Source organism: Teleopsis dalmanni, chromosome X (assembly GCF_002237135.1).
Source record: "Teleopsis dalmanni isolate 2A chromosome X, ASM223713v2, whole genome shotgun sequence".
Classification (NCBI taxonomy): Eukaryota; Metazoa; Arthropoda; class Insecta; order Diptera; family Diopsidae; genus Teleopsis; species Teleopsis dalmanni.
Genome location: NC_051848.1, coordinates 69,064,635 through 69,084,672, shown reverse-complemented (window position 1 = coordinate 69,084,672; position 20,038 = coordinate 69,064,635). Strand labels below are relative to the sequence as shown.

At 30.2% G+C, this 20,038-nt stretch overlaps 2 protein-coding genes across 4 annotated transcripts in view; one reads left to right on the top strand and one right to left on the bottom strand.

Moving 5' to 3' along the window:
• Window positions 1-12,923, top strand: part of LOC119687603 (ankyrin repeat domain-containing protein 29-like) — a 47,821-nt gene extending 34,898 nt beyond the window's left edge. For both annotated transcript variants that reach the window (XM_038101981.1, XM_038101980.1), the window contains exons 3-7: window positions 6,472-6,582; window positions 11,442-11,639; window positions 11,710-11,808; window positions 11,878-12,171; window positions 12,233-12,923. In XM_038101981.1, the coding sequence (XP_037957909.1) occupies window positions 6,472-6,582; window positions 11,442-11,639; window positions 11,710-11,808; window positions 11,878-12,171; window positions 12,233-12,445 (915 nt within the window). In that variant the 3' untranslated portion in view covers window positions 12,446-12,923. The remainder of the gene's footprint in view (window positions 1-6,471; window positions 6,583-11,441; window positions 11,640-11,709; window positions 11,809-11,877; window positions 12,172-12,232) is intronic.
• Window positions 1,079-3,543, bottom strand: LOC119687604. 2 transcript variants are annotated; one of them, XM_038101982.1, is made up of 3 exons: window positions 3,408-3,542; window positions 2,533-2,691; window positions 1,079-2,241 (listed from the first exon to the last, which is right to left on the bottom strand). In XM_038101982.1, the coding sequence occupies exon 3, from the start codon at window positions 2,231-2,233 to the stop codon at window positions 1,286-1,288; it is 948 nt and encodes a 315-aa protein (XP_037957910.1). In that variant the 5' UTR covers window positions 2,234-2,241; window positions 2,533-2,691; window positions 3,408-3,542; the 3' UTR covers window positions 1,079-1,285. The 2 variants fall into 2 exon arrangements, with proteins under 2 accessions (XP_037957910.1, XP_037957911.1); XM_038101983.1 differs by lacking the exon at window positions 2,533-2,691 and having other exon boundaries at window positions 3,408-3,543.
• Window positions 12,924-20,038: the final 7,115 nt, after the last annotated feature.

Sequence of the window (20,038 nt, the reverse complement as noted above, 5' to 3'; positions counted from 1 at the left end):
AGTGGATATAAAAAGATGTAAGAAGTTCGTTGCACGTTGAAAGGTTTTGTTTGTCTGTTTACTACCTTTTCTAACTCAGAAACTGATTCTACCAGTTTATTTGATAAATCAGGATGGCGGTTTTATACCTTGTCTTGCTGTTCAGGGAGAAGACATCGTACTAATACACAAACAATTAGATTTCAAATAACAAAATCTGCGGATTAAAAAACAATAACTGCAAAGTAAGTCCATGTATTTCAGTAAGAATCATTTTCAATGCAATTTTCATCCTATTGAATAGTGATGAAGATACCGCGGCAATAAGAATAGAACTCAATGGCGTCCTATAACTCAGAAATCGATTTTACCTTATTATGTCGTAAAACAGAAAAATGATTTTTCAGTGTCAAAATATGTATTTATCCCAATTTACTCTTCGCTTATTTTGAGAAGAACGATTTGTTTTCTTTAGAGTAGGTTTAAAGTGTATTATTCGCAATTTATTCTTCGCTTATTTAGACACTTACGAATTTGGTATATTGACGATGGAAAAGAGTCATCCAACAAGAGTTATCCAACATTATCCAAATGGGCGCGTTGAGACGATATTTAAGACTAAATATTGATTCGATGGCATCTGAATATGACAACTTGAGGTCAATACGCCGATATAGTTTGCTTCTTCAGATAAAGAACTTTAAAGTTGTGGGCTTCTACATGGATTATACCAACAAAAACTACAAATTCACTCCAGTGGCAACTAGTACATGCGAACGTTTTATTGATTCCAAGAGTCCTACAAGTACATGAGCTGATGTGTTAGTGTTTTATAAAGAAATATTTGTTACTTGAAAGCCCGAAAATATACCGAGAACCAAACTATATTGGCAGATAACGTAATGAGAAAAGTTGCTAATATTGATATTGATATATAAAAATATCTATATAAATTACAACCTTATAACCTGCCGGTTAGACCTATGTGTTACATTCATCCAATGTGTTTAAATTATTTTCGATTGGATAACTATAATTTTACTTTCAGATTCTTAAAATAAAAAGTTTTTTAAAAACAATTTATAATGATTAAGGATTTATTTGCAATAAAGCTTTACAGTTTACATTCAATTTTGGGAAATAAAAATGGGTAATGAAAATTGTTGTCCAGGTGACAGGAATTTCAATTATTCGCCAAATTAAATTCAGATATTGGATACGATTTTATAAAATACTTATATCATATCACGTTTTATTTTCCGAAAGAAAATAATTTGTTCAGATTTAAAATTAATACTATAATTTTTTATGAAATTTTGATCTTCTTGGTCCTTCGGTACTTGTTGCAATTGGTTGCTTTCCGATTTCTAGTCTTTTGAATATTTATATATTCAATTTCACCCGTATAACACTGGCTCTCAGGGTCTAACAAAACTTTTATTTTTGCTGTAGTTATATTTATTTCATCATTAATGGATTGACAAACGCGATCATTATTTACTTCAGTACTCTCGCGAACCTTTAAAGCATTTGGGTTTTCCTTGTTGTTTCCCTTGGTGTTCTCACATTCCTTTTCTTGCTTCCCTCCTCCCTTCCCTTCACGCTTATTTTTACGCTTTGTTTTACCCACCACTTTCCCTTTCTTTTTATACTTTCCCACTTGCCTTCGTGAACGTTCCTCGTCACCCTTGCTTTCACATTCACCTTTTTGTATCTCTTCGTGTTTATCCTTTTTTATAACTTTAGTTATTTGAGTCGGACGACTTTTTTGTATTCCCTTCTTTCGGTTCTTTTTCTTGCCTTTTTTATAATTCGAAATTGGAATAATAATCCTATTTCGCAAGTTCTTAGAAAAGTTTACTTCTTGTTCCTCTGGTATTTCATTCGTTTCGTCTAAGTAACGTTTTGCATATTCTTGTTGATCCAAACTTCGATTTCTTAATTTTGCCTTGTAGTCAGTCGAGTAGGTCACTTGCGTTATTTCTTTATTTGGTTTAGGATCCTTGCATGAGCAGTATTCACAGGTTTTGGCATTTTCTTTCTTCTCGTCTGATAAACGTCTTCGTTTGGTTGTGAGCACAATATCAGAACCACGTATCAATTTTCTTTTCCTGGTGGTTTTTTTACCATCACAGGAGACCTTACGTTTTTTGTACGGAGCGCATTCAGTCGATAATGTTGTCTGTGAATTCATATTCACATTTCCGAAGTCAGTTTTTTGGCTCTTACATCTTTTGCTTTTTTCTATAGGCATCTTGGGATCTACGATATAAATAGAGGATAAATTAGAAATAATGTGATTAGATTTTAATATATAGTACTAGATTATTTATTTGTTACAATACTCGTAAATGATAATTTGATATAATTTTCAATTGTCTTAAATAAGCTGAAATCTTTACTGGTCAATCTTTATCCATTTATAAACAATGGATTTTGTTTATATATTTATACTATATAATGTATAAATATATAGTATATAAAGTTAGTAGTACATGGATTTATCAAGCAAATTTATTTAGTTCCCATTAAAGTTAGTCTATTGCTACTTACTTGATAAGAACTTTAGGTCTGAAATGAGTATATTCTAAACTCACAGAAGCTTCAGCGTTGTGCAGATAAGGACATTCTAGGTTTCAGGGTTCTCAGATCAGGACTCTCTTAAAATGAACTTCACAAAATACGATTTTAGGAATCGTAAATTATTCAGTGCTAAAAAAATATGTATTTTGGATAAAAATTATTTTTATTTGAGTTGAAGTATCAAAATAAAATAAGTATATAAGCAATGTGTGCTGTGATTGAATAAAAATAATTCATTACTTTTAAAACACAACATTAAATTAATTTGTTATCCGATAAGTTTCCAAAAAAAAATTTCAATTTTTTATTAAATAACGATGAATATTTCTTTGACAACCAATACCAAATGAACAAATGAATACCAAATACCTTGAATACTTAACATGGATTTGATGAAGGTGGTCTGTTACTTATATATATAATGATGTAGCTTATGCGAATGTGTCTTAACAAAATATTATAATTACACAATACCATAAGGAAATCGTTTTCTTACTACCACAATACCAAAATAATCCTAATTTATCAGGAACAAAGTTCTATCCATAATAGAGACACTTTAGTAAAGAGCTACATAACTCTTTACTAAAGTAAAGACTAAAGTAAAGAGTTATGTGTAAAATATGATTTCAAATATTTCAAAAATTATTCGAAACTTAAATCTCAGAATATAATGGAGTGCAACGCGAATAGATGAGTTATAATACGCGGAGAAGATAACTCACAGGCACCGCCTAAAAAGGAATAATCATAATTAGTCGTAGTTTGAAAATATTTAAATTGGAAGGATTATATAAAATTATTTGTGTGTTTGTAAATAAATAAATATTCTTTTAATTACTTACAATAATTCGATTCTAAGCCTTCGAACAAGATTTCTAACGAATTAAAGTAAAAATTTCGAGTTAATGGTAGAACTTACTTTATAAAAATAAAAACTTTTGCCTTAAAAAAAAATTTTCCAGAGATAACTTTCTGAAACGAATAAACTTCAAATAAAAAATAAATGATTTGAACTGAATTTTGTTTAATAAGAAACTTAATTATACCTAAAAGCAATGCACACTTTTCTTTAATGTCATTATGGAATGTAATATTTTAGGGGCATAGAAAATATATGAGGAATGAACACGGCAATTTGACGGTCTTGCTGGTCATCGAAATAGTCATTTTTAATTATATATTTTTTGGTTGTGCCGAATGCCGTTTTCGATTGGTAAATCTGGAGTAAATTTTTCAATCGAGATTCACTTTTAGCGAATTTTCATTTTCGATTGTTAAATCTCGAACGAAATGTATAACACTTGAGATTAATTTACCTATAACACTCTAGATAATTTGCCAGAGTAGTAAAATTACTCTGAACTGAAAAGCTTTTTTATATGGCTTGACAGATAAAATATGATTTGATTCGACATACGTATTTATGAAAAACGTTAACGTAATATTAGTAATGAATACAAAAATACTAGATTACTTTAAAAACGTTCGATTGGGCTACAAAATTGAACAGATCGAGAATAAATCTAGATTGAATCTAGATTTACGAATCAAAAATGCCACACATTTAAATGATAATTATTTCTGTATAGATATGTGAGTATATTCAGACAAAAATATACGTAAAATGCATAAATTTTGAAATTTATAATCGCTCAAAACTGTTTTGACCAACTTGACCAACTTAACCAACTTTTATGGTTCACATAAAGCGTTGTCACTGTGACCTTTTTCTTTCGTTCTCAATATTTTAATTTACATTGAATACAACAATTCTGTGTTTGACGAGAACATGACTGTCTGCATTACATGGCCCAGAGTATTGATACACCCAATATTAGAAATATTATATTTAAGTAATAATCATTAGGTTTTACAAAGTCGATATAGTAAATTAATAAATAATTCTATAGGTGTTACTTGTTGAGAAATCATTTGTCGTCAATTATATATAAATTCAGAGCACTGATTACTTAATGCAATCGGTGATGGAAAGCCATATCTGCACTTTTCCGTAACAATTGCATGCAATACTTGATTTCGTACTAAGTTGACAATTACTTGATATTATGATCTTCAGATGCATATGATCAAATGCGACATCGCAGATAGCAGACTCACTTTTAATGCTTCCTCATCGTGCAACTTGAAACTCTTGTACAACTTGTACTTTGGTTTCTTATAGTGAAGTACAGACGAGTATCTGTACGTTCATTCACTAATGATGATGCCGTAATAAGCAAAAGTTCACGACTTATTACTGTGCGAAACTAAAAACTAAAATAAATGAAAAGAAAAACTTTGAGACTTTGGGGATTAATTAATTACTATTTAGTTATTTGAATATAAAATTCAGTAATTAAATTGAAGTAAACAATCGAATACGTTTAAAGTATCTTAAAAAAATTTTATGTAAGTTGGAATTAATAGTAACATTTTTAACATTCTTAATATAAGTATTACTTAAGTACTACTCCTAAAACTCGAACTGTCTCTCAGAAGTTTTGATGCATTGAGAACACAGTAAGTTCAATGAACCCTATAACATAATAGTGGTTCAAACTAATCTTAAAAACTTGTTTGAATTAAAAAAATTTCTAGTAAACATTAAGGAAGTTTATGATGTTTTATTAAGTAAAATATCGCCCTTTAAATACGTGTTCGATTGATATAATAGGATTAGTGTTGCTAGATATATGGATACCAACATCATCTAATGACAAGAAACCGCAAATACTCCTTATATTACTCCATATGTGAATCTAAATTTAAGTATTGATTTTAACGCGAAAATACCTTTCTCCATTTTATGAAACGTTAAAACTATTACACCCATTCAACCATAAAGTGACAGATCAAGATTACTTCTAGTAATAATAATGGTGCAATATTGCACTATGATATCAATAAAATCAGTATCGAAAATAATAATAATAGCTAATAATAATAATAATAATAGCTATTCCATGAAGGCACAATTTTTATTTGCTTCACCTATATACAGGCCACATAAATGTCACATTAGCATCCACAAATAATCACTAAATGGTATTGTATTTGCTTATATTTGATCTGGTAGTGTAAAGGGTCCACACTTATTTGGAAATTATGCAGATGTAACTCAAAGCTTTAATTGTAAACTTCATAGTCACATTATTAACAATTTATTTTAGCCTGAGATTTGTTATGTGGAAGTGGCAGACATGTGTTTCTAATAGAACGGTACCACAAGGCATGCAACACGTCCGACTTTGGATTTGATGTAGGAGAAGTTTTCAGGAAGTGGAAGTTTTCAGTCAATGGTTTGATGATTTCAATTTGATGATTCCAATAAGATCATTCAAATGATTATGTTTATGTTTATTACCGAGTTATTGCCATCAAAAATGACCTTAAAATGATTGAGAACAGTAAAAAGTTTCGTAGAGGACATTTATGTGATGAAGTACCATATTTCGCATGTAAAGACAACGTTCAAACAAAATATTAGAATGAAAATTTAATCGAAGTGTCAATACTCAGATGGGCATTTCATATTGAATATGGTGATGAAATTATATAGGCTCAATATTACAATTTATAAAGGAAGTTGGACTTGGAAAAATACTTTAAATTCATGAAAGGCGCACATCAAATCCATTTGCCGTAGGGCAAAATTCTCATACATAATAATAATAATAATAATAATTGATCAGAGGAGTATTTTGTCCATATTTTGTCCATTAGAACTACAAAATGAATAACTCTATCATCCGTTTATTTTCAATTTATTTTATATACAATTTATTACTATTTCTATAATTTATATATATCAAAAGTGTATATTATATAGATTAAATGAATAAATTCATACAATTCAAACCAATTTAAGGCGTTGCATTTAATAATACATTTTTATTGTGCTTTCAGAAAGAAACTCCCTCAGATGTTTTATTGCATTTGGCTGCTTTACGTGGTGATGACATCACTTTGCGACGTGTTCTTGACAGTGGAAAAGTTCATGTGGATTGTAAAGATGAGGTAAGGACTTTTAAGCACCTTCTACTATTCGACAAGGGATTCTTGTAGATTCAGGTATTGCGAGTAATTTTTCGGGTAGGGGTACTAAATGTCAAAATAAATTACTTTTAGAGAGATCGTGACTTAAAGTTTGAAACTTTTCACATTACCCTAATCGAGAGAACTCGAGAAATATCGGCATATAACGTGATGAAAAAAGTTTTGTAGAAACGACGACTTTATTTAAATCATTACATTATAAAACAGCTACGTACTCGTCTTTGAAAATTTAAAATAAATACCATATTCTCATATTGTTTCTTACCTCTTCACCTCATTCAGGACTAATATCCAGACACATAGCCAAGGTAGATGGGAAAGAGTTGCCTGGATGAGCTTAAACTTCTTCCTGAAACAAATCGAAGTACATATATTTAGACGTATCTATTCAATAATAATGCATTAAGACATGATTAAATTGCTTAAATGGAACACAAAAGTGCTGTCGGTCAAGAATTTTATTTGAAACCCCTGACTAAGGTTCTGACTATATGGGCTCGCTAATATCTATTATCCCTATATAACCCTAATATGCAAAGTTCAGAGTGTTTCTGAAAAAAATGCAATCTGAAGAAAATTATTGCGGAACGATTTACTGCGGATTATCGATTTTCAATATTGATAACCCCGATGAAGATAAAATCATTGATGAAGATAATAATAAAGATGAATATGATCTGAAGATGACAAGTTTCTAAATTTTTTGTAACTATAAAACGCTGGTATAATAATAAAAAAGTGCAAGTCTCACTGTATGACTTCCTAATACGAGTAGACTCCACGACTCCACTCAAGTTAAAGCAGCTGACTGGTGCGTTTCTTGTCCAAGAATATTCACCTACAAGTAGTTGTAGTTTTGGATATAAGCATTTTTCTGAGTAGCAAAAAAAATTACAGAGGCTAGAGTGCCGGCTTTGTCAAGTTTATCTGCTTTGCAGTAATGTAGGATGTCCCTGTATTGTGATTGTGTGAAATCTTATAGTCATTCCAAAGTTGCCATGGGATTTTAATTTTCTCAAGTTGGGAGTTTCCCGATATTTCCAACTTTCCGAATTTTGCGGAAATATGTAACTGTAATTGATATGATAAGAAAATCGGATTGCTTAAGAAATGAATTGCAAATTACGAGTATCTGTATTGTGTAATAGACAAATAACCTGACTAACAAAGAGAGGAGAAGTGGAAATTAATAAAAGCCATTCAGTTGGAAAATGCATTTAAATTGCATTCGTAGTGAGTTTCTAAATTTAATAAATGACTATTATTTTTATTATTTGTGGTTGTTGTTGTTGTTGTTGGTGGTGGTTTTGTCGCTGTTGTTACTGATGCACTGTAATTATTTTGACGGTTGGTTTTGACGCTTTAAAGCAAAGCAGTGGTTCCTAACTTTTTTTTGACCAAGGACCACTGTGATATTTTTGTTTTTAGTAGGGAGCACAAAGTTTTAGAATAATAAACTGTATGATTAATTTAATGTGCTTAATGCATCTCTGCTAGAATGTATAATGAATTGTATAATGAATAAAGTACATAGGTACATTATATTTACTTGGATATTTTTTGGACATATTTTCCGAGGTCTGAGTAGACAAACTACAAGCAATGTATCCATACATTGTTAAATTTGTTCACGGACTATTTTTAACCATCTTGCGGACCACCGGTTGGGAACCACTGCTTTAGAGTCATGTATATTAGCACTTCATTTCCGAATTGGTTTACTTAAATGTTAATTTAATAAATACGAAAAGCGTTAAATAAAGCAAAAGCAAAAGCAAAAGTAAAACCAAAAGTAAAACAAAAATAAAAACAAAAGTAAAAACAAATACAATTGGAAAAAAAGTTTCACTAAAAGCGATGCGCCAGCGAAACCACAACTAACAGGTGTGCGGAGGTAGAGGAAGTGAGCTCCCAAAATTATATGTGTGTGCAGAATTTTGCATACAAATTAAATTATTTTAAGTAAAATGAAGGTAAAAAAATATTTAATTTTTATAAAAAGTAAACTAAAACGAAACTTAAAGCAAATTATTCGTGACCGGATTTCTAAAGAGCAGTAATTTTAAAATTTTAAAATTTCAAAAGTTCAAACCTCAGTCAACTTATAAATTGAAAAATAGTTATAAACCAAAATATAGTTTATAGTCGCTTTAAAAAGTAATGGAACAGATTAAGACCTAAGTAAAGAATAAAATTTAAAAGAAAATTTGTTTTTACAATCGAATTACTTTGAGAAAAAATGCAATTTGCAATCAATATTAATTTTTACACTGTCAGGCATTACAGCCGAGATAGCTTAAAAGACTAGTACGACATCGTGGCAGGTGACGAATCATAGATCTACGCCTATATGTCGGATGGAGCAAACCCAACCAAAGATGCAAGTTTTTTCAGAAAAACCGGTCATGTCGCAACTGTGTCACTTAAGTAACGCAGAGTGGTTAATTTTGAGTGGTACACAATCATTTGTGTGCTGGAAGTCTTCAGAGAATTGAGGAAAACCAATCGTCGTTAGAAGATTATCCTCCACCACGACAATGTAATCTCCAATACATCAGCTCAAACAAAAGAGTTTTTGAGCACGTAAAACTATGAACACTTAAATGGATACATACAGTTTCTACTTGGCACCTAATAATTTCTACTTGTTCCCAAACATTAAAAAAAGTGCGTGGCGAGCGTTTTTCTAAGCCCGAAAAGGTCGTTGAGACATTTGAGGCCCTGCTTTTGGAGACACCAACTTCAGAGAGTGAAAACTATTCAAAAAATTGGTTGAATCGAATGCAAAATGTATTGATCATCACGGAGAATATTTTGAAAAACAATAGAACCATATTTACTGATTAAGTACAGGATTTTTATTCGTAAGCGTAAAACTTAAAAGCCAGTAAACTATGACCGGCACGTTTTTACCGACTGTGATGTGATGATTAATGATTCAATTGAATACATAAACTACTTGCATCATCTTTGCCTCGAGTAGTACTTATGAGTATCACATAAGAAAAGTATTATAAGCCATTATAAGTATTTGCAGTTTCATGTATGAATCAGGTAGAGTTGAGTATATGAAATAGAGAGTCAGAGTAAGTAAAAGTAAAATACAGCCAATGACTCGAGTATGTCTACAGTGAGAGACAGTAGATAAATTTGAACTAATTTACGAATACAAATGTACCAGTGGAATTAGTTTTGTAAATGTTGGCTACGAATTGTTCGTTTCACAACACTTTATTTTGTGTCTAAGGTTGCAGAAATAACCGCCATCTGTTGACATCCAAATACTAAGCAAAGATCTAACATAAAATCATTTGTATTAAGTAAAGAAACATTTTCAAAGACCGTATAATGTAATACGGTCTCTGCTTATTGTTTAGAATAAAACACAATTTATAGCACGTATCTGGCATAAATCAAAAGAAATCAAATCGGGTATTTTGTTTAATTGTCTAAATTAATTAATCGTTTAATGTTTACTTAAACAGAACATTTAGCTTTATTGTTTTTCTTAATTTTATTTAATGTTAAAACCAATTACTCTGACATAAGCTTATTAGAACAGTTATGTCAAATTTAATGAAGAATTATACGGCTCCAAATATTTCGTAGTACACACTTAGTGTAAGAAAAATACATCTGGCATTTTAAATTAATCAAGTATTATATTAATGAAGAATTGAAAATAATTTGCAACAATAATTGCATGAAATTTATTGACATTAGAATTTTAATTAATGCCATTTATTGAAATAAATACCTTTTCTTGTAATAAATACTATTTATTGGAATAAATACAACTTATTGGAATAAATACTATTTATTGGAATAAATACTATTTCTTGGAATAAATACTGTTTATTCGAATAAATACTATTTATTATTAATTAATTATTTATTATTAATGGAATAAATACCACTAATTGCAATTAAGGGTGCAGTTTGAACGAACGACGAAATCCACACTTTTGTGTTCGACATTTCAGTATGCATCGCAAAACTGGTCCTCCATAAGTTATATATTTGATTTTTCTTGAACAAAAATTAAGTAAAATTAAAAGTGTGGACATTGTGGGCAAATAACTTAAACAAACCAAAAGTTACATTTGAAAGCAATTAGGAAGAGTTGTACAGAAAGATCAAATGGATCCTTGAAGGAAGAAGACCTATCAATAAGCTTAGATGACTTTCCGTGGCGAAACTCATAACACTAAAAATTTAATCATTTAACAAATCTATATATAAACGTTATATACCCTCAGGAAAATGCTCTAAAACCTATTAATATTAACGGTATAACATAAGTACTTAAAAAGAAACATCGTTAGTAAAAATGTTACCATAAATAAATGATCGTTAACTTGCTAAATAACGAAGTTAATACATTTGACTCGAGTGACTATTGGTTATCGTATACGAAACATTGTATGATGACTAATTAGTTCTCTTTCTGGTTCAGTTATAAAGATAAAAAAAAGCTGGTTTGCAACCCGAAATTTGCAAAGAAAAATCTTTGCTAGTGTTGGGGTAAACAATCTACTGTGACTGCCTTGAAGGATCACGAAGTATATGTGTGTATTGATTTTATAAAAAAAATATTTTAAATATGTACGTGTAAGTTTATTTTCTTAAAAACAACGGCATTTTAAAGACGTACATATTTATTTTCATGAAAAAAAAAAACGTATTTAATATACTTACATAGACCTCTTCAACAAGAGAGATGAAAATTAAGAACCATAAGGAAGTAGACTTATCAATTTCTATTATTTTGAAAAAAATTACATTTTATATAATTCACGTTATTATATATATATTTTAAGGATGGTACGACACCACTGATACTTTCTTCTGCTGGAGGCCATACGCCTTGTGTATTAGAATTACTTGAGCAAGGCGCTGATGCGAATTCAAGACGTACTACTGGCACAACACCATTATTCTTTGCAGCTCAAGGCGGCTACTTGGACGTTATAAAAATTTTAGTAAAGGCAGGCGCAAGTGTGGACACACCATCTGTGGTAAGCTACATAACGATATGATTTTTGAATTATATGATAATATAATTTTTTTGTTGTATAAAATTCACAGGACGGTGGCACACCATTATTTGTAGCAGCTCAAGGCGGTCATGTGAAACTTGTAAAGGAACTTTTGGATTGTGGTGCCAATGTAAATGCTTGTATGAAAGTATGTAGATATGTAGAGAAAGTCGACCATTTAGATAATATTGTAGTTTCATGCAAATATTGTTTTAAGGATCGAGCAACATCAGTTTTTATTGCCGCACAAAATGGACACCGCACGGTATTGTCATTGTTACTAACAGCTGGAGCACATGCCGATATGAAGCGCATCGATGGAGCAACTCCACTTTGGATTGCAGCACAAATGGGTCATGATCATATATGCAAGGTGTTATTGCAAAATGGTGCAAATATAGATGCAGTACGATGTGATGGAGCAACACCTCTATTTAAGGCTGCACATAAAGGGCATGCGGCCGTTATTACAGAACTACTGAAACATCGTCCAAATTTAGGTTTATTACCAGTAAATTTAATGAAATTATATATGAGACATGATTTGTTAAATATATTACTTATATTTATAGAACGGCGAAACAGCATTACATGCTGCTGCCATGTTTGGACATCTCACTGTGTGTAAGCAACTTATAGCCGCCGGTAGTGATATACTTCAAAAGAATCAGGATGGCTTTACTGCATTACAGGTAGCAAGGCAACAAAAATATACCTCAATATGTGAATATCTGCAGGATCGATTGCGAATTATCTTAGCACGCACCGCAGAGGCTAAGTCGTAGAGTTACACTATCAGTTAATAAGAATAGATAATAAATACAGAAAGAGAGAGTGAGAGAGAGAGAGAGAGAGAGAGAGAGAGAGAAAGAAAGAGTGAGAGAGAGGGAGAGTGAGAGAAAGAGAGATGCATGCAATGGAGAACAATCGTTCATATACAATAAATACTAAAAGGTCAGATAAAGCACAATTTATTATTAAAACGTCCCTAAAAGCAACATAAAGGCTGCACGCGAATGAATTTCGAGTCCTAGCTTCTTATATTTAAATTAAATACAAGTCCAAAATATTAGCTTAACTCCAATTCTAATTCGAATATATTACATATAAATACATCCGAGTATATATATATATATTTTGAAATATCTTTTTATTGACTTATTTTAAAATAGTAATGCATATAAGCAAATCGTAAGAGCTAAGAGCTGCGATGAGTATATAAAATCAAATTTAATAAAATTAAATTTTTTTCCCTTTAATTCCTAAACTTAAAATTGTAAATAAAAAAGAAACATTGTTATTTCCTTTTATAATATACATATATACACATGCATATATAAATATGTACTTCCACAATATTTATATATCGATGTATATATAGTATATAGTTAACATTTATGCAATTGTTGATTGATACAATATTTATATATTATCGTACTTTTTATACCTTAGTAAAATTTATAACTATTGTATAAATATATAAAAATATTGTGATTCAAGTTAAATAAATATATAGCAAATGTATATCCTAGGTTTGACCTGAAATCTAAATCAAATAACTAAGTCTTTAATAAATAAATATCATATTTTGGAAAAAGATTTTATGATTTTCATATAAAATATAGAGAATAAAAATGAGAATGAAAAAGGGTGAGTTCGTAAGAAGATTGAAATGAATTTACAGGGTTGTTGAGCATTGCAACTGCCATGCTTACTGCAACTATTTATTTCTTATTAGAAAAAACTTTACGAGAAACAGGCGACTTAAGGAATCTATGTACCTATGTGAATTAAGCTATCAATGAAGAGCGTCTCCTAAGATAATCTGAATAAATAATGGCTACATAATAATCTAACAACATTTCTTGGTTTGAGATCGTACACCTCATTCAGTTAAATGAACTCCATTAGGTGATACAAAGGGCATAAAAGGTAAGCAAAAGTTCTACTACGGGCATTGATTTCCACTTAAACTAATACTACTTTTGATTGCGTGGTTAAATTTCTACAGCGAAAATATTGAGAATATTATAGCAAACTCCCGTCGTCCAGATTTGGTCCCAAAAAATACAAGAAAAATAAACAATTAAAACAGGGTTAGGAAAGATTGAAGGTAAAAAATGACGATGATGAAGAATACGTCAATCAAGTCCAAGACTTGGTACTTAAAAATCGTTGATGGAAAATTACAGACTTTAGTGATACTGGCAACATTTCATTTGTCTTTGATAATGGTTACTTAAAATTTTAAAAAATGTTTTATGTGTCAAAAAAGTGAAATCTAGCTTGGCTCCAAAAATACTCAATTTTTTCAGCAAAGAGTGTCGCATTGAAGTTTGTCAAACAATGTTTTCTGACTACCAGGATAAGATGAAATACATTATGGCTTGAGGTATGACTTGGATCTTGACATACCACTCGGAAATAAATGACTCATCGAGCGAAAATTGTGCGAAAGGTGAGTCAAAATCGCGCTACGGTATATAAAAACTAAAATCATGTCAACAGTTTTTTTACAATGATCGTGTTAAGGTACATTATGAATACTTACCGGCGAGTCAAATCACAAAAATCAAATTAAGACGGTCAAAAGTAATGTTGCATTCTCAAGATAAATTATTTGGAATTCATTAAATATTTCCAGACTCTTAACGTTATTCCGAAATCCATAAAAAATTCAAACCGAATCTATTGCTGCAATGGACGGTAGAATTCGTACCAATTCATTGTTGAATGAGTTATGCGTCCTCTTATTAGGATGAATTATGTTGAGTGCTTGCTGTGAAATTTTAAATTATATGTCATAATACTATGCCAAGTCAAGTGGTATTTTTTATCAAAAATTTTTTCCATCCTGCCAACTAAGCGAATTATTGTTAGTCCCTCCATATGACTACGTTCTTGCATATTCCATATTTTAAAAGTATCGCGAATGGCTCTTGTGGCACCGTTTCACATCTCAAGTTTGGGGTTAATAACTCTACAGAGTCTTAAGAAAACTGCTTTCATATGTTTTTAAGTTATAGAGAATATATATTTCTTAGCTTATTTTTATTTAAATGCTAAAAACTTTTTTTTATTATCCAAATTATCCCAATTAATACACAATTGAAGTATTCTTAATCAAAGTATAGAAGAAATCTTAACATATTTTACGATGAGACAATTTAGTTAAGTCGCACTTTGGATGAGACTTGGATTCTGCTATGTCTCAAAATTAAACTTATGGTAGAGGCTATGGTTTCGCGTGAACCCAGAAAAGGTTTTGAGAAATTACATTCAAAACAGTAAAACAATAAACTTAGATTAATATTAGAAAATTACGACAAATGGATTTAGAAATTCTTAAGTAAGGCCTGGTTTAGAAAAGAAAAAAATAGTTTTCCATCAAGATTAGTTTTCCTGCTAATTTAATTAAAAGGTGTGGAATCTACCATATATTGTTCTATATATTGTTCTATCTATATTGTGTTGAAGAATTTCGATTTGATACCCAATATTTGTATTCCATTATTGAGTAATGAAAGACTAGCACAAACTTTTTTGTGTTGCGATAATATTTCGAAGGTAAATAGTCAGCCTAAAATAGATAAGCCAACCTTAATAAAGTCAGTACTTCAGTTACTTTTTATCAATTAATTAATCTTAATTTTGTCACGATAGCAAACGAAATCGATCATGTGAAAATTATGTACGGAAAATATACCAATAATAGTAAAATTATTACAAGAATTTATTTTATTCGGGTTAAGGTCACTGAATTTCAAATAAAAGCGATTACGAGAGAAACTCTATATATATACATATAGATATATATATAAACATAAACATTTTCATATGTTTGTTAGGTAGAATTAATTTATAATACATACATTATGTTTACATATCGCTTGAAACTATTACCAATTTAACAATTTCATTAATATGTTATTCTATTTAAATTTTGAAATATATATTAATATATTGATGTTAATTTTAATTGATTTGTTAATTAATTAAGTTAAGTCAGTTTTGTGAAGGTTGTGATGACACTTAGTATTATGACGATCACTCTGGAACGCTTACAATGAATGAATATCACTTGCAATCTACACAACATCAGGAAAGTTAAGGAAATATCCTTATATTGATCACTGTGAAGTGTGATCACTGTGTGACTTGTTGGGACACCAAAAAGCGTAGTCTTTCGAATTTTGTACAAAGATTTAAGCCACTAAAAGGTTTATATGCCCTTCATACTATAAACCATGACGGCAACCTTATTGTTATAGGTAATACTAAACTCTCTTAGTAGTATTATAATACACGTAAATTTAGTCTGTAAGAAGCTGTTTAATAAAGAACACCATAATTATAAAAACTGTCTCACAGATTTAAAGAGATATATGTCAATGGTATAGGTTTCATCCCACATTTTCTGGCCGGAGCAACAGTTTGTTAATCACAAAGTAATGGATAACTACTTCCTCCTTAGTGTGAACTCTTATTCAGCACTTATTCATTCGGTCAACAGCTCTTAAATAGGGTTGTGTAGGTCAGATAATTGCGCTGCGACAGTTTTTTATTCTGATGGGTTCTTACCATCGCATCTTCTAAACTGCGGAATGTCCTATGTCACATTTTATGTGCACATCAAAGATTCGTTCCAAGATGAACTGATGGGTTAAAAATAATTTGGTGTATACTGAGATCATTTTCATGGTTCTCCAAATTTTTGGTATATATAATAGCATTAGATATTGTGACTAATCACCAGTGGCTTTCAGTGAATGAAAAAGGCTGTTAGTGATAATTTTGCCATTAGCCATTTTTTTTTGTCCACCCCTGCGTAGTGGATATAAAAAGATGTAAGAAGTTCGTTGCACGTTGAAAGGTTTTGTTTGTCTGTTTACTACCTTTTCTAACTCAGAAACTGATTCTACCAGTTTATTTGATAAATCAGGATGGCGGTTTTATACCTTGTCTTGCTGTTCAGAGAGAAGACATCGTACTAATACACAAACAATTAGATTTCAAATAACAAAATCTGCGGATTAAAAAACAATAACTGCAAAGTAAGTCCATGTATTTCAGTAAGAATCATTTTCAATGCAATTTTCATCCTATTGAATAGTGATGAAGATACCGCGGCAATAAGAATAGAACTCAATGGCGTCCTATAACTCAGAAATCGATTTTACCTTATTATGTCGTAAAACAGAAAAATGATTTTTCAGTGTCAAAATATGTATTTATCCCAATTTACTCTTCGCTTATTTTGAGAAGAACGATTTGTTTTCTTTAGAGTAGGTTTAAAGTGTATTATTCGCAATTTATTCTTCGCTTATTTAGACACTTACGAATTTGGTATATTGACGATGGAAAAGAGTCATCCAACAAGAGTTATCCAACATTATCCAAATGGGCGCGTTGAGACGATATTTAAGACTAAATATTGATTCGATGGCATCTGAATATGACAACTTGAGGTTACCACGCCGATATAGTTTGCTTCTTCAGATAAAGAACTTTAAAGTTGTGGGCTTCTACATGGATTATACCAACAAAAACTACAAATTCACTCCAGTGGCAACTAGTACATGCGAACGTTTTATTGATTCCAAGAGTCCTACAAGTACATGAGCTGATGTGTTAGTGTTTTATAAAGAAATATTTGTTACTTGAAAGCCCGAAAATATACCGAGAACCAAACTATATTGGCAGATAACGTAATGAGAAAAGTTGCTAATATTGATATTGATATATAAAAATATCTATATAAATTACAACCTTATAACCTGCCGGTTAGACCTATGTGTTACATTCATCCAATGTGTTTAAATTATTTTCGATTGGATAACTATAATTTTACTTTCAGATTCTTAAAATAAAAAGTTTTTTAAAAACAATTTATAATGATTAAGGATTTATTTGCAATAAAGCTTTACAGTTTACATTCAATTTTGGGAAATAAAAATGGGTAATGAAAATTGTTGTCCAGGTGACAGGAATTTCAATTATTCGCCAAATTAAATTCAGATATTGGATACGATTTTATAAAATACTTATATCATATCACGTTTTATTTTCCGAAAGAAAATAATTTGTTCAGATTTAAAATTAATACTATAATTTTTTATGAAATTTTGATCTTCTTGGTCCTTCGGTACTTGTTGCAATTGGTTGCTTTCCGATTTCTAGTCTTTTGAATATTTATATATTCAATTTCACCCGTATAACACTGGCTCTCAGGGTCTAACAAAACTTTTATTTTTGCTGTAGTTATATTTATTTCATCATTAATGGATTGACAAACGCGATCATTATTTACTTCAGTACTCTCGCGAACCTTTAAAGCATTTGGGTTTTCCTTGTTGTTTCCCTTGGTGTTCTCACATTCCTTTTCTTGCTTCCCTCCTCCCTTCCCTTCACGCTTATTTTTACGCTTTGTTTTACCCACCACTTTCCCTTTCTTTTTATACTTTCCCACTTGCCTTCGTGAACGTTCCTCGTCACCCTTGCTTTCACATTCACCTTTTTGTATCTCTTCGTGTTTATCCTTTTTTATAACTTTAGTTATTTGAGTCGGACGACTTTTTTGTATTCCCTTCTTTCGGTTCTTTTTCTTGCCTTTTTTATAATTCGAAATTGGAATAATAATCCTATTTCGCAAGTTCTTAGAAAAGTTTACTTCTTGTTCCTCTGGTATTTCATTCGTTTCGTCTAAGTAACGTTTTGCATATTCTTGTTGATCCAAACTTCGATTTCTTAATTTTGCCTTGTTGTCAGTTTACTATATAAATATATAGTAAATAAAGTTAGTAGTACATGGATTTATCAAGCAAATTTATTTTAGTTCCCATTAAAGTTAGTCTATTGCTACTTACTTGATAAGAACTTTAGGTCTGAAATGAGTATATTCTAAACTCACAGAAGCTTCAGCGTTGTGCAGATAAGGACATTCTAGGTTTCAGGGTTCTCAGATCAGGACTCTCTTAAAATGAACTTCTCAAAATACGATTTTAGGAATCGTAAATTATTCAGTGCTAAAAAAATATGTATTTTGGATAAAAATTATTTTTATTTGAGTTGAAGTATCAAAATAAAATAAGTATATAAGCAATGTGTGCTGTGATTGAATAAAAATAATTCATTACTTTTAAAACACAACATTAAATTTATTTGTTATCCGATAAGTTTCCAAAAAAAAATTTCAATTTTTTATTAAATAACGATGAATATTTCTTTGACAACCAATACCAAATGAATACCAAATACCTTGAATACTTAACATGGATTTGATGAAGGTGATCTGCTACTTATTTATATAATGGTGTATAATAATGTAGCTTATGCGAATGTGTCTTAACAAAATATTATAGTTACACAATACCATAAGGAAATCGTTTTCTTACTACCACAATACCAAAATAATCCTAATTTTTCAGGAACAAAGTTCTATCCATAATAGAGACACTTTAGTAAAGAGCTACATAACTCTTTACTTTAGTAAAGAGTCTCTTTACTAAAGTAAAGAGTTATGTGTAAAATATGATTTCAAATATTTTAAAAATTATTCAAAACTTAAATCTCAGAATATAATGGAGTGCAACGCGAATAGATGAGTTATAATACGCGGAGAAGATAACTCACAGGCACCGCCTAAAAAGGAATAATAATAATTAGTCGTAGTTTGAAAATATTTAAATTGGAAGGATTATATAAAATTATTTGTGTGTTTATAAATAAATAAATATTCTTTTAAGTACTTACAATAATTCGATTCTAAGCCTTCGAACAAAATTTCTAACGAATTAAAGTAAAAATTTCGAGTTAATGGTAGAACTTACTTTATAAAAATAAAAACTTTTGCCTTAAAAAAAAATTTTCCAGAGATAACTTTCTGAAACGAATAAACTTCAAATAAAAAATAAATGATTTGAACTGAATTTTGTTTAATAAGAAACTTAATTATACCTAAAAGCAATGCACACTTTTCTTTAATGTCATTACGGAATGTAATATTTTAGGGGCATAGAAAATATATGAGGAATGAACACGGCAATTTGACGGTCTTGCTGGTCATCGAAATAGTCATTTTTAATTATATATTTTTTGGTTGTGCCGAATGCCGTTTTCGATTGGTAAATCTGGAGTAAATTTTTCAATCGAGATTCACTTTTAGCGAATTTTCATTTTCGATTGTTAAATCTCGAACGAAATGTATAACACTTGAGATTAATTTACCTATAACACTCTAGATAATTTGCCAGAGTAGTAAAATTACTCTGAACTGAAAAGCTTTTTTATATGGCTTGACAGATAAAATATGATTTGATTCGACATACGTATTTATGAAAAACGTTAACGTAATATTAGTAATGAATACAAAAATACTA

Coding starts and splice junctions, on each gene's coding strand:
- LOC119687604 (XM_038101983.1), bottom strand. CDS start 2,233: ATGCCTATAGAAAAAAGCAAAAGATGTAAGAGCCAAAAAACTGACTTC.